This window comes from Meriones unguiculatus, chromosome 9 (genome assembly GCF_030254825.1).
Source record: "Meriones unguiculatus strain TT.TT164.6M chromosome 9, Bangor_MerUng_6.1, whole genome shotgun sequence".
Classification (NCBI taxonomy): domain Eukaryota; kingdom Metazoa; phylum Chordata; class Mammalia; order Rodentia; family Muridae; genus Meriones; species Meriones unguiculatus.
The window spans coordinates 98,302,529-98,316,993 of NC_083357.1; the positions used below are offsets into that span (position 1 = coordinate 98,302,529).

General features: G+C 40.7%; 1 protein-coding gene across 11 annotated transcripts in view; it reads left to right on the plus strand.

The window, feature by feature from the left end:
- The window catches only part of Lmo7 (LIM domain 7), a 206,472-nt gene that overhangs the window by 159,614 nt on the left and 32,393 nt on the right, over positions 1 to 14,465 (plus strand). For all 11 annotated transcript variants that reach the window (XM_060391542.1, XM_060391543.1, XM_060391541.1 and 8 more), the window contains 4 exons: positions 6,685 to 6,799; positions 8,742 to 8,884; positions 10,087 to 10,636; positions 12,152 to 12,454. In XM_060391542.1, the coding sequence (XP_060247525.1) occupies positions 6,685 to 6,799; positions 8,742 to 8,884; positions 10,087 to 10,636; positions 12,152 to 12,454 (1,111 nt within the window). The remainder of the gene's footprint in view (positions 1 to 6,684; positions 6,800 to 8,741; positions 8,885 to 10,086; positions 10,637 to 12,151; positions 12,455 to 14,465) is intronic.

A 14,465-nucleotide genomic window follows, 5' to 3' on the forward strand; every position in this document is an offset into this window, starting at 1 on the left:
TTACCAGGCTTTCTGTGACTGAAATTAATTGGTGATAGTTTTTGAGGAAGAGAGTTGAAGGACACCCAATAATTTAGTCAGCCTCAGGAGCTGAATATCTTCCCCTTACCATGGTTTATCTCATCTCTCAGAATCTCCAGTTTAATAGTTTTTTTAAAAAATAATTTTGGTAGTTTAGAAATTTTAGAAGCTAACAAGATTATCACAAAATTCACTATAACAACTCCAGGTACCAAAGATTGAGTGATGGGCAATTATTGGAATTAGTCCTTGCAGTGTGGCTTGTGAAGGCGTATTGTTCCCATCTACAGCCTGGTGTGCTCACAAGGCTCTCATCTGCCAGGGGGAGGAAGTCAGTCTGTTCATCAGTTTGTCTAGTAAAGCTGTTCCAACTTGATTTAAAAGCCCCTCGACGCTTCCAGCATTCTGAATAACTGTCATGAGGAATTTTCATTAGTAATCATGTTAGACCTTGTAGCCTAAACACATCCCTGGACCAGTTTTCTTAAAGAGGGTATATATAAGTACCAAGAGGCTAAGTACTTGGAGCATGTAATCACATAACTACCTGTCTGAGTTGACCCAACCTGTTTTTCCTTAGTGTAGGGGTTGTTATGTGACTTGAGTAACCCAGGGCAAGAATGAGCTCAGTGGCAGAATTCACGCCTAGCGTGCATGTGGCTGTGGGTTCAATCCCCAGCACTGCGTGCCCACCGTTAGCGCAGACACCAATAAAATAGAAAAACTCAAATATCCAACCTCAGAATGCTGAGGGTTTCTCCTGACCCATAACAGCAGCAAGTGCTTCCAGTAGGCAATTCCAAGTAGTTGTTTGGTTATTGGGATAGTGCAAGTCTATGTGCTATGGTTTTATGAAGTTTGGGTTCTGGTCATATATGATGATACAAGGTTGGTGCTGACAACAGTTTATAAGTATTTGCTTTGCAAAAAATCCTCATGCAGTGTAGTGCTAAGGTAACCACATAAATGCAGCAAGACAGTCTGTTAACTGAGACTAATGAATAATGAATGATTTGTCAGATAATGGGACCTACTGTGTCTTAGAAAATGCAGCTCTGTTTAGGAGCAGTTGTAGGTTTATTCATCTTCCCCCCTTTCTCCTATGTATTTTAATTCACGAAAGTAAAATATAAATTAAAATTGAATTATCTACAGGAGTTTAATGTATTATTAGCTATTTCAAATTTATGCTGGGTGAATTTTCTCCAAACATAATATAGTGGAAAAGCAGTACTGTTTGATACCTTGCAATTAAAAACTAACTGCTCCTTATGTGGTACAGACCGCATAATGCTCTTGGTGGTACAGACCAATTCAAAGAGAAATGCATAGTATTTTTGTTTGTTTGTTTGAGGCCTTTGCCTATTAAACCCTATCTTGCATTTCATGTAGTTTTTGGGGCTTGTGCATGCTATGTAAATGTCTTACTAAGCTTTGGTTAGCACGCTTTGTGTGTGCCTGTTAGTTCTCATGTATGTGTCTTTGTGTTGCAGGAATTTACATTTGTGTGGTTCTATGAAGTTTGGGATCTGGTCATATCTGGTGATATAAGCTTGGTGCTGACAACAGTTTATAACAATATGCATATACAATCTTGCAATGTGATAACCACCAAATCTGCTATCAGTAAAAGCCAATTGCTTGTGACTTGGCAGTCAAAGACAACCAAGGCATCTATATTTTTCTTATAGAGCTTGGCTAAATGACTTTCTGGAATTGTCAGGACCTCTTAATCAGAACATACCATCCAAGCAGGCTAAAAGGAAAGGAAACAAATTGACCTGGGTTATTTTTCTGGGATTTTCATTTCCAGTTTAGGTGACATCTAGTTACGTCTAGAAATGCTTCTATTACAGCCAAGTATGTGTGCTATTTACATTTAGTATTTTGTACAAGCCCTACAACAGCCAGAATAGCCCTCTATAGCAAATGATTTTCTTGTTCTAATGTCAGTAGTGTTGGTGATGAGAAACAGAAATCAGTCAACAAATCTATAAATGAAAATTCCTTATTATGCTCCCTATTCCACCTGATGGTAATTTCAAAGTGTCTCACACAGGTTTGAACACTGCTTATTCTTCACAAAGTCCTATAGTGTCTAATACCAATATATGTACAGGCAGATAAATTAGTATATTAATATTACTTTCAAAGATGGAGATCCTCTACTCACTGTTTTTGAATTTTTATTGACTACCCAAGGCTGTGAGTGAATTTATATTTAGGAAAAAGTATCTTATTTTGGCTCTTTGGACTCTTTAATTTATAGGCATTCATCTGTAAGTTTACTGAAGTTTTAGGATAATGCTCCTTCTTCCCAGCAGAAAGTGTCAGGAGCATGGTATGCCATCAGAGGCGTACAGGAAATTATGATTTTGTAATTTATAAGAGATACTTCTTAAGCTTCTTCCTGTCCTCCCTAATACTATTAAATTAATTAGAAAGGCAAGGTGTTGTTATGCCTACATTTGCAGGGGGCAGATACAAATGAAGTAAATTGGAGCCTTTCAGAATAAAGAAACATGTCCAATTGTAGCAGGTAATTGTAAGAGAACTACGTGACTCACCTGTGCATTTTCCATGCCGAGCATGCCCTTCACAGTTTCTCCGATGCTTTCTTTGGTGCTTATCTCAGCTCTGGGCGGCAGACAGGGAGGTATTATCTGCATTCCATAGACATGGAGAAAGAGACAGAGATTGCAGCTTTCCCAAGGATGAAGGCTCTCAGGCGGTAGAACCGGACTGGGGCTGTGCCTCATGAGGTAACTCGTGGAGACTGCTTGGCAGTGCTGTTGCCACTCAAGGAACTCCTGGGACTTTAATGTCGTGTGGTTAATGCTGATAAAGAAAGAAAGACTTCATCATCTTTGTACTCTAGACGTTCTAGATTTTATCTCTGGGGTCTGGGGCAACCTCCCGGACTTGAAGCAGTTTGCAGAGTTACTATCTACAAGGTTACATTCAGCCATTGCCAGCTTTAATAAGGACTAGTACGTAGCACCAGGTTTTAAAGACGTGAGCCAGGGCAGCCTTACCTAGTTACCCTAACTTAGCGGACGAGGAGCTAAAGCTCTGAGAAGGGAAGGGTTATGTGTTCAGTGGTGGCAAGCCTATCTGGCAGCTGGGTCTGGTGCCCTCCCTTCTTGTCTGTTGCCGGGGCCGATGCAGACTGTTGTGGCTTGTGCTCCTGCTTTAATGGGTGTAACCTTATAGGCCTCAGGAACAAACTGTGCTCGCAGCCTTTCCTGTACAAAGACTTGTCTACTAGAGCGGTGAGCCTCTGGGATGCTAGGGTCTGCTCAATGCGCAGGCGCTTGGGCGAGAGAAGCAGCCTTCCCTTTGACTGGCACGCTGTATGGGAAACTACACAGTAATGTTTCCCAGCCCAGGAGGGGGAGAGTAAGGAGAGATGCCGCGGAAGGTTCTGGAGGACTACAAGTGGCTCAGCTTTCCTCCTACAAAGATTAGCGGACGATCAACTAGGATTTCGTTTTGTTTTATAGTTTAGGCAGCTTCATAAGTTGCACGTCTGACCCTTTCTCATGCTGTACATTCCCTTCCCATTTCTTACTGAATAATTTTGTTTTAAGTCAAAAAGCCTCTTTCCTTGTTAGGCATGACTTCAGTGAGTTTATGTTCTTACACAATTCAGCCTAGGTAGCTATACCTAGTGAGAGGTATATTAACATGAATAGGTTCATATATTTTTGTATAGTTATATTCTATATGTAATTGAGTCCCTACTAGATCTCTATAATGTTGTAAAACCTTGAAGAGCAGTTATACTTTTCTACAGAGCCAATTTGGATTTTCCATGCTTGATTAACTATGCTCTGACTTATCTCATTCTTAGCAAAGATACTGAGTGTATATGCATTTATAGTACTGTGCTAATGTTTTCTTCTTATATAGTATGTGCTAGCATACTATATAAGATGAAGCCAAGAATTACTAAACATGAAAAATACCATAGGTCAAGTACTAGAGGAGGTGAGAGAAGGGGCTTTTCACATGAAGAGCCATGAAGCCTGTATGTTCACATGGTAGCACACTAGCTAGATTGTTGATTGGATGTGTTTATGAAGCATGTTCTATGGGTTGGCCTGTCTTTTAAGCAGAGTGATATGTCAGCAAATGATGAGGTGTAATTCCTGATAATCTTACAGAACTCTGCAGGTATTAGGAAAGTAAGAATGCTCAGAGAGAGAGAGGGCTGGGATGAGGGTTAGCTCACAGAGACATTTTCAGGCTCTGGTAGGACGGAGAGGGAAGGAAACACTGAATAACATTTAAGCAGATACTTGGAAGTAAAGAGAAGTCATGTGGCTGTCTAGCCAGATGAAAAGTATTCTGGGCAGACTGAAGAGCAAGGGAAGAAACAAGAGGTGTGGGCATGAACAAGACAGCCAGTTGGCAGGAAGAGAGTGAGACAAAGTCACAGACTGAGTATTAGAAATGAGTGTGGAGAGGCAGGAAGCGACCAGACCATTTCAGACCATGCAGGTCTTTGAAGAATCTACTTAGTACTGAGATGGGAAGAAGCTCCAGTCTGGAACTGGGTGTTCCATGACCTGACTGTGCCTTAGAAAGGCCCCTCTAGCTTCTCTGTTGAGCTGGACATGGAAGCAGAGAGATCTTTGGAGCAGAGAGAGCTTTGGGATTCTCCAAGTGGATGATGTGATGACCATAGATCAGTATGATGATGAGGAGGAGGTTAGAAGTTGTTGGATCCTAGAAATTGAGAGCAGAGGATTTATTAATGAAGTAAGTGTTGTGAGAGTAAGAGAGGAACCTGAGTGACACCAGGAATTTTGACCCTAACTGTGGAAGGACGGAGTTAACCTTGACTGAGATGAGGAAGACAGGCTGTGAGCGCATGACTAGAGAGAGAGCCTAGCCATGATTTTGAGTGGTGTTTTGAAAGTCTGAGAGGCACCAGCAAAGGGCTTTTGAGTTGGAGGGAGCATTTGAGGAAAGCCCTCTCTGATGATAATTTAAGCAGATCTTTTGGAAATCCAGGGGAGGGTTGCTCGTGCTGTGACCTAGACTGCTGGCAATCGACATGGAAAGAAAGCCGCATAAAATGAGAAGATAACTAATTGAAAGTGAGGAGAAGAGAGGAACAAAAGTGCAAAGTGGTTCTTAGGTTTCAAATGCAGATGATTGAGGGCAGGTACCACCATTAACTACCACAGAGGAAAAGCAGGATGGAGATTGGCTGCACCAACAATAGCAGCATGTTTAGTGAGCTGCAGTTAAAAAAAAAAAGAAAAATCCTTTCCAGATAGCATTTCAACAGGTCCCTTTACAGTTGAGGTACCTCGGGTATATTCAAGCATAAATGCCTATTCACAAGTAATTGGACATGATTCAAAGAGGGGCAGATCCTAGTCTGTGGCCTCCTGAATCATTTGCATAGTGGTTACAATTACATTCCTGAAAAAGATGTGATTGCAGAACTGGGGAGAATACAAAGCTTAGGTGCCCAAGGATACACTAACATAATGAAAAATACGGTTAATTACAATGTAATTATCTCAGAAGTACAACAGGGAGCCCAGCTAGCCCACCTCTGAAACTGTCTCTTTCATGCTCTTACTGCTCTCAGTGCTGACCTGGGAGGTCCTTTTCATGTGTGCAGTCTATATAGGAGTAAGTAATCAATATCCCAACTCAGTCACTAGCCCACACGAATGAGTCTCTTTACTGCTAGGAATCAACATTGCACAATTTGAGAGTGTGAAGCCTATTAGAAGATGGTTTTTACAATGTCCTTTCATGTATGTATTAACAGTATTGAGGGAAGAAAGGTTTTGAAGCCAGGCGCAGTGGCGCATGCCTATAATCCCAGCACTCTGGGAGGCAGAAGGAGTTGGATCTCCGAGTTTGAGGCTATCCTGGTCTGTAAAGTTGGTTCAGGACAGTCAAGGCTACACAGAGAAAGCCCGGCTTGAAAACCAACAACAAAAGTTTTTGAACATCCCCACTCTTGCTTTATTTTCTGATTGCACCTATTCACTTACAGTGGCTCAGTTTAAGCACTGCCCTAATGAAAGAGGGTAACCGAGGTGGTTCTGACAGGCTGTGGGAAACTGCCTGTGGTCTTCCAAGAATGGGCTCAACTGCACAGTGGTACAGTAGATCTTAGAGAATCATTGAGATGACACAGCACATCTTTTCATGGTGTTGAACTTGAGGAGAAAATATCAGGTAGTCGCTAAATTATTTAGCAAGTGCTTAGTCAAAAAAAAAAACAAAACAAAACAGCAAAACCTTGTACTAGGTTATCTTTGAGGGAACATAGACAAACCCACACAGGGTGATGTCAATGACTGGTATTTTTTTCCCCCAACATAATCTTAGAGTTGACACCTCTAAATACAAGTACTGGATTATTGTTTTCCGAACAGTTTAAGATTATTTTGACTGTTTTGTGGAAAAGAAAGAAAGCATCTCACACCTGAGTTGAACGCCAGGATCTCGTTTCTGCGCTTTGGAAAAACACCATTAATCGGTGTGGTGCTATTTCAGGGACACTATCACTGAAGCATCTGGGTAGGGCAGTAGATATTTAGGTGGAATTTCTCGCTAGAAGCCCAGTCTTCATGTGAACCCTCAGGCCAGCCATGAGAACCTTTGTGACTGTGCGTGTTTTTATGACAGGAGCAAGTCCATGAGCGATGTAAGCACAGAGGATGTTCAGAACCGTCAGCTGCGGTACGAGGAGATGCAGAAAATGAAATCCCACTTGAAAGAGCAAGATCAGAAATGGCAGGATGTGAGTATTCTGGAACTGGGGCCGGGGATGCGCTTCTTGCTTCTCTTTTAAAACAAGTCAATATAATTGAGACAATCTTTCTTGCTGTTGAAACATCCAGTACTATAGAAAATGCAACCAAAGTGCTGTTACATATCTTAGGGACCACTGGGGGGGAATAGAAGTGTGCTTATCTTCTGTGAGACCGCCAGTTCTCACAGTGTGAGGTCTCTTCCTAGGAGGATAGTGAACTGTTTACTTGGGGGAGTGGCTGGGTTGGGGTCTGACTAGATAGCGCTGCTAGAGCAAAAGCATCAGAGATTGGAGAGGAACAGGAGGTAGTTCAGATCTTGGCACTGGTGTGGAGGGATGAAGACCTCTCAAAGTCACTTGGAGGTTGGGATGAAATGCAACTCAGAGTAATATTTTGGCCGAAGTCAGTAACTAATGTGATGCAAGATGAACTATTTCAACAGAGCTGGCATATATGAGTATTTATGTGGATATAGCCTTAACCTTTAACTCAAATTTTAAAGAAGAAAGTGTAACACTTTCAGTTGGATATAGTTCTTATTGTAAGCTGTGGAAGTGTAGAGGACTGTAAAAGATACTCACAAGCCCAAAGAAATTGGAGGACAGCTTCATGGTGAGAGAGTTAAAGGACAGCATGAGCAAAAGCGCTGGAGAAAGTCAATCTTCATGTACAAAGATACTATTTTGCTAAACTTTAGTGCCCTCTTGTTGGAAAGTTGCCTTAGTGAACAAGAAGCGGCACAGAAGGTCCAGGATGTGGCTTGAGGTTAGAATACCTGCTTTCCTATGTTTGCTGCTGTCATTTCAGTCCCTGGAAAACCCAGCAAAGAATTAAGTTATCAATTTGCCAAAACACACAGTGAATTTCCGATAAATTAATTATCAAGGTGGGCTATATTTTAGGTGAGAGCAGTTGAATATCTGGATCACTTTATTTCCTAAGGGAAAATAGTTCATATTGATTTCAGGTTCTTGAAAAGCAGGATCGTCCCTGTGTGCCCCCAAAGTTTATACCCACACTTGCTTTGTAAGGCCTAGGGGTCAGGTCTGGTTTGGTCTCTGACCTTGGGTATAATTCCTTTTGGACTGGAATTTTTCTTGGAATCCTTGGTATTGTATTTCTCTGACTTGGAAATGGAGAAATATTTGTAGCATTCAAAATGCCTCCATCCCCAAGTGTCACAACTGGCTTATGCAACTAGGGATAATTGAAAAGCTGCATTGGGTACATTGTCCTGGCTGCTTTAGAACACATTTCTGGAGATGTGAGAAGCAAGTGTGGGCTTGAACCTAGGTGGTGTTCCCTGTTGCTACTTTCCAGGTGGACTTTGGTCTCTGAACTTAATGGGCAGTCCAATGAAGTCTGCAACTTCTTCTTCTGTAGGTGGAACTGACTTTTTCCTTTAGGACCCTTCTTCTCCTTGGTAGATCTACCATACTAGGCACTGGCCTTTATGTATAGTCTGCCTTCTTGAGGGGAGCTGTATTGTAGGCATCTGTATGTTTCTGGTGATTGACATAGATATTTGAGCTAGGCTGTTACAGGGATATTTCTTTCCTTCTCATCATAGCAAGCATGTGAAACAGGGCTTTGGAGTGCTGTGAAATTGAATTTGAAATATTTCCTGATCAATCTGATTTAGTATGTAATTGCAAGCATTTAGCATTCTTTGAGAAACAGACATTGATATAATACTTTCTGGGATAACAAAAGTGGGATCTATCTTATTAGGTCAGGTTTTTCCAGCAGACACACGAGATAAAGGCCTCATACAGAAACGCCAGCTATAAAAAGCAAAATTAGGGCACCTTGGCACAAGTGGGAGTAAATGGTTTCAGCACTGTAACCGGATACTCTGGTGTGCTCTCACCGCAAAGAAAAGGTGTGTAGAAATTCAGGTATGACCGGGCTGAGGTGATTTCTTTTCAGGACCTTGCAAAATGGAAAGATCGTCGGAAGAGTCACAATTCAGATCTGCAGAGGAAAAAGGAAGAGAGGGAAGAGATTGAAAAGCAGGCTCTTGAAAAGTCCGACCGAAGCTCCAAGACCTTTAGGGAAATGCTTCAAGACAGGTAAAGGGCTGGGCACCCCTTGTGCCTAGAGAGCCCCAAATGGAGGCTTTGCATGTGGTGTGGGGCGCGTGGTCATCCGTTTTAAACTGTAATCACATATGTACCCTGGTAGCCAGGTTTTGTTCTGCATTGTTAAAATAATATTACTGTACTAGTGACCTAAGTTAACACAGGAAAATATTACTTAGCATTGGTGAGCAGTATTTTTGTCTCACACTGTATGCTCTTCTTTAGAGGGAAGGAAGTATTTGCTGTATTTGATATAAGAAAAAAAAAGACTGGATTTCCTTCTTTTCTTTTAAAGTGAGTTTAAGGATGGGGTAGTCAAATACCACAAACTTTTACTTTTAAATAAATTTTATGAACTACAACATTCTTTGTTGAATTTTAGTGGTAGAGGATAAATTATACTTTAAGGAAGTTGACACAAGCATGGATGTGTGGGTTTGTTTATTCTTTGAGTCGTAATAACAGGGTAAAAGTAAAAATTAAACTTTCACATGAGCATTTCACTGTGTGGACCTGGAGGAGATTGATAGACCAGAGAGAAAGCAAATATGCTTTGAAAATAATGTCGCAAAGGAAATTTGCCGGCAGGTGAAATTAAACAAAGCTCCTTTGTGTCCGAAATGCCAACGGTGAAGAGCTTCTTTCACTTAAGGAGCAGTTGGTCCAGGAGGTAGGGGCTCCCCACCAACTTCACGGTGAGGCAGTTTTGTCAGTTCTATAAGTATGGACAATAACCTTGAATCTGTTATAACTGCCCGTGGGGATTCTCTCAAGCTTCGTGAACTGACCGGATCTCTACAAAAGCCTGAGTCTTTTGTGCTATTATTTTTAATCAATACATCATAAATTTTGTGTAGCAAAGCCTGGCAGATTCGAATTGGTTGTCAGGCATTTAAAGCATTTTGATTTTGGAAGACATAAATTTGTAGCTAAAAACCTGTGAATAATTATGTATTGAACCTTCCTCATTTTGTTATGAAAGTCTTTTATAACTAAAACTATCCATTTGGGAGACCCCACTCCTAAGAAATGGTCGGGTCAGTCTCTTATCTGACACTTACAGATTATGAGTAATCATGTGTCGCTGATTATTGTGCTTGTTGAGTAACCCTTACATATTATTGTTAACTATCTCACCCCATCTGGGGTCAAATGCATACTGCTGTCATGATGGCACACTTCTCTTTGCTAAGGGAATCTCGCAATCAGAGTTCTACAGTTACATCTCGGAGGAGGATCTATTCCTCTGATGACATCCTGGATGGTGAAGCGCTCCCTCCTACAGTGACTCTGTCAGAAACCAGTTACCGGAGTGACAGACCTGAAGACCCAGCAACAGCTTATCCTGCTGAGACGCCCAAAGAAGATTCCACAACATCTGCAGATAGACAGGACGGTGGGGCGGCTGACATTCAGCTTCCTCCTCGTATTCCCGAAGAGCAGCGTCTGGCCCCTTTGCCTTCTACACAGCCACACCAGACCCCTTCGCCTTCTGCAGAAAAGCACCAGGCCTCTTTGCCTTCTGCAGAACTGCATCAGATCTCTTTATCTTCTACGGCACAGCGTCCAGCCTTTCTCTCTCTTCAGCCGTCACCGAGCACAAGAGTAGAGTTGACTCGGATTTCAGCCTCTCTCCCTAGAAGTTACCAGAAAACTGATACAGCCAGGTTAACATCTGTGGTCACAGCGAGACCTTTTGGCACATCTTCAAGGGGAATCTCGTCACTGCCCAGATCCTACACGGTAAAAATGCCCCAGGTTCATTTAATCTATTCCCAAGAGCAGTGAGTTGGGGAGAGGCTTAAGCAGAGGCTGAACTAACTGGACACAAATATTGGATGCATAAAACATAGATGACATATATAAACAACTTTTATGACAATTTAGACCTAATAGAAACAGGGGTGATTAGACTTTAAAGAATAGATAAGGTCCATCTTGAGGCAGATAGAGCATTTATATTTTCTTGTCATCTTTTTCACCTGTAGCACGGCTCAAGTATTAGGTTGAACTTTAGGAAGTTGTCAGCAGTCAGCTCTTTTTTACCTATATATACGGAAGTTACACATGGCTCACCTCAAATGTTTTCAGAATTCTTTATGTCAGGTTTTCCTTTTTCCTTCCTTCCTACCTTAGAACTCGATGCTTGAGATGCTTGAGTATACTTTTGTTTGAATATGTTCATTTTTTCTCTAAGGGGATTCAGCACAACTGAGTCATGCTGACTCATGTAAATGAAACCATGTGGTCTGAGTATTTAATGCTCATGTTCCTATTGGTTCTGCCCATCTAGACATAAGACCTTAAAATCTTGACATAAAGATGAGAATTACAGCTTTGAATATTAGTGTTTGGGGTGAAGGAAGCCTGCCTAAATCAGCCAGGAAGTCTCTGACCATCCTGGTAAGGAAAATATAGACCTATTTGATGACATAAAAATTAAGCTTATATGGTAGGCTCTTTTAACATAGGACAATTTGAGTCACAATTATTATTAAAAGAATTGCAGATAAGAGGTTGACAACACTAAGATGTAAAGCATTTCTATAATTTGATAAGAAAAAAGATAAACATTAGGAATGGCTGTGGAAAATGAGCTGGCCACTTCATTGGAATTTAATGAAGCACAATAAAACATGTTTGGCCTCATATTTAGCATGAGGATGAGACAAACAAATTTTCAGCCATCAGACTTACAAATATTTTAAATGGTGAAACTATTTAGTGTTGAGGGGGCTGCAATGTGGGTCTCTTTCTACTCACAACTCTAGTGCCCCTGTTTTCTTTGTAGAAATGACAGACAGATACTGCACATATAAAGCTTTTGATCCAGTGAGTTTTTGGAACATCTGGCCTATAAAATAAAAGCTCTGTTTAAAAAGGGATGCTCCAATTGGTTTCAGTGTTACTTGGAACAATAAGTATGTTTCAAATGGATAAATGATTGTTATCCACACACTGGGATTTCGAATAACTGAAAGACCTAGTTTGGAGTTGTATCTGTTGACCTGGGATGAGATGAACAAACAAAAGAAGTTTTAGAGATCTATATCCAATATTGCTTTTATTAGAACAAGCTTTTCTATGCTGGTGCATATCTGGTAGTGCGAAGGAATGTATTCTAAGCTTTTGACAATACCTACTTTGCTATGGCAAGGATATGTTACCTTAGTAGCTTTCAAATATTAAAAAGTCTGTTTTTAAAACTGACCCTCAGGATATCAGAATATTGAGTTTAAAATGATGTGTCCTATTTAGATGGATGATGGTTGGAAGTACAATGGAGATGTTGAAGTTGTCAAGAGAGAACAACACAATTTGGTCAGAGATGCTGGCTCAAAGCCTGACTCTAGCCATATTTTGGGCTCATCCAGCGAAAAAGAGGTAGCTCCAGGAGAAGATGTGACAAGCTTGTCCTCTTCCACACCCCTTTCCTCATCTCTCTCCCAAGACCAGGCGGCCTCTTCAAAAGCAATGTTCTCATCAATGTCTGGCCTAGATTCAGTGTCTGACTCTGGAGAAGGGAGAAGCTCACCACTGAGGGAGGTTTCAAGGTCCCAGGTAAGTGTAAAGGGGTTCTTAGTCATGTGGCTCAGAACCTTGAAGATTTCAGTCTGGAAACAGTTGTTCTAGTCTTCAGCTTTACAGTACAGGATGCTATTTATACTACACAAAAATATATCGTGGTCTATTTTTAACAGATTGTGGAGGAAGTAGGTCCCTTCCAACTCTTAGATTGTAGATCCCAGCCAGCCTTCATGAGCTGTGTCTCTAGAGACTTTGCAGAGCAGTCTCCTGGAGTGCTGCCCTGCAGTTTTATTATTCTCAAATAATATTATTTGTTATTTCTCAAGCTTTTGCTGCAGATCTAATGTATGTGTGAGTAAGCGAAGCCCTTGTCTGTGGAAATGAACCGGCTGCAAAGAGAAATTGTCCCATTTAGTGGATGCTTGTCTCTAGGGACACAACATTTTGTTATCTCTTAATCTTTTGTGGATTCTCATACTAATTTGCTCTTCAGAATGGCCATATTTGCTCTTTTTCCTTGTCTCTTAGTGGGAACAATGAAGCTTAGTTACAGTTTGACAACTGCCATTCTGAACATTTGGACTACAAATAAAATACGCTAGCAGATTAAAAACTAATGGGATGTTTGTAATTTTTCCAGTCTAAAACCCTAACAGATGGCTTTCAATGGAGTTATTAGGTGTTTTTTCAGTCTACATGTAAAACCCACTAAAGGTCTTTGTCAAACAAACGAAGCTTAAAACAAAACAAAACAAAACAAAAAACAAAACCAAAAAACTAGCAACACTTTTTTAAGCAGCTTATGCATGGAGGCATTTTTCATCTTTGGCTTGCCCATAAGTCTTTATTGTCTTACTAGACACAGTTGTTTTTCAAGGCAAAAGATAAAATATTACTTGAATATGTGAATAAAATAGATTTATGTGAAATTGCTTGGCATAGTATGTTTATTTAGTTTCATTAGAGTTTTGATTGCATAAGAAAATTAAAAAAAAAAATTCTTCCACCCCACTTCCAGGCTATCAGACACTTACTTTCTATCTGAGGAATACTAGAAAAGAATAGAAAACAAAATCCTTGATAAGTGTATCATTTAGATATCAGCAGTGTTAGCACTTATGTAACTTTTTGTTTTGTTTTTGTTTGGTGGTCGTGTTTTCTAGTTCTTGTTTCGATGTTTAGAAAAGTTTTTCCTGTACATGTTTACAAATATATCTTTGAAACATTTTTTCAGCTTGCAAAAAAGAATCATCTGATATAAATTATCAGTACATTTTTAAAGAATTAGGAGTGTATGGTTAGTACTGCAGGTCTCAGTGGATAAGGACAGTGCCTCTGTGCATTATTGTTTGGGAATGTAAGGTATCAGTAGGTGAATAATAAAAACAGAGGCAAGCTGTCTTCTCTTCCATGGATTTGTACATTGCCTTCCCACTTTCAAAGAGCAAAGTCAACAAAACAGCTTGATGAATGTGCTGCCTGCTGGATGATGGAGCCTCCTTCAGGGTGGCAGCTGGCAAACTACATCCATGGATTAAGAAAAAGAGGCCATGTGTGGAGCGTGGGTGCATCCTATCCACTGGCAATTGCAAGAAGCCCAAATTAACCTGGCTTTGTTTCAGGTTTCATCATAGTAGATTTGTGCTGTTTTCATCAGGTTTGAAGCTGCATTCTACCAAGGAAGAGTAGGCTGCATTTAATCACTGGAGCTAGTGGAATTCTTCAGCATTCTTGTATTTCACATGGTGACTTGCCTGTCTTTCTTTGGAGTGTCCATTTTTATGCTGCCAGGAGAGCATCTTATGGAGCTGACTGACTCCAGGGAGGCTGTTACTGCATGAGAGCTGATGAGTGAGATGTACAGGGTATTTTTACATTACTCTTTCAAATCTGTGGTCAAGCTCTGTAACTCTAGATGCTCAGAGGAAACAAACAGTGAGTGCTTGAACACCTTGAAGCTCTGGTAGCTTTGTAAAAGGATGCTCTTCTGGTCCTTCTCTTTACTCCCTTGTGCTTTTGCTGATGATAGCCTTACATCTGTGCC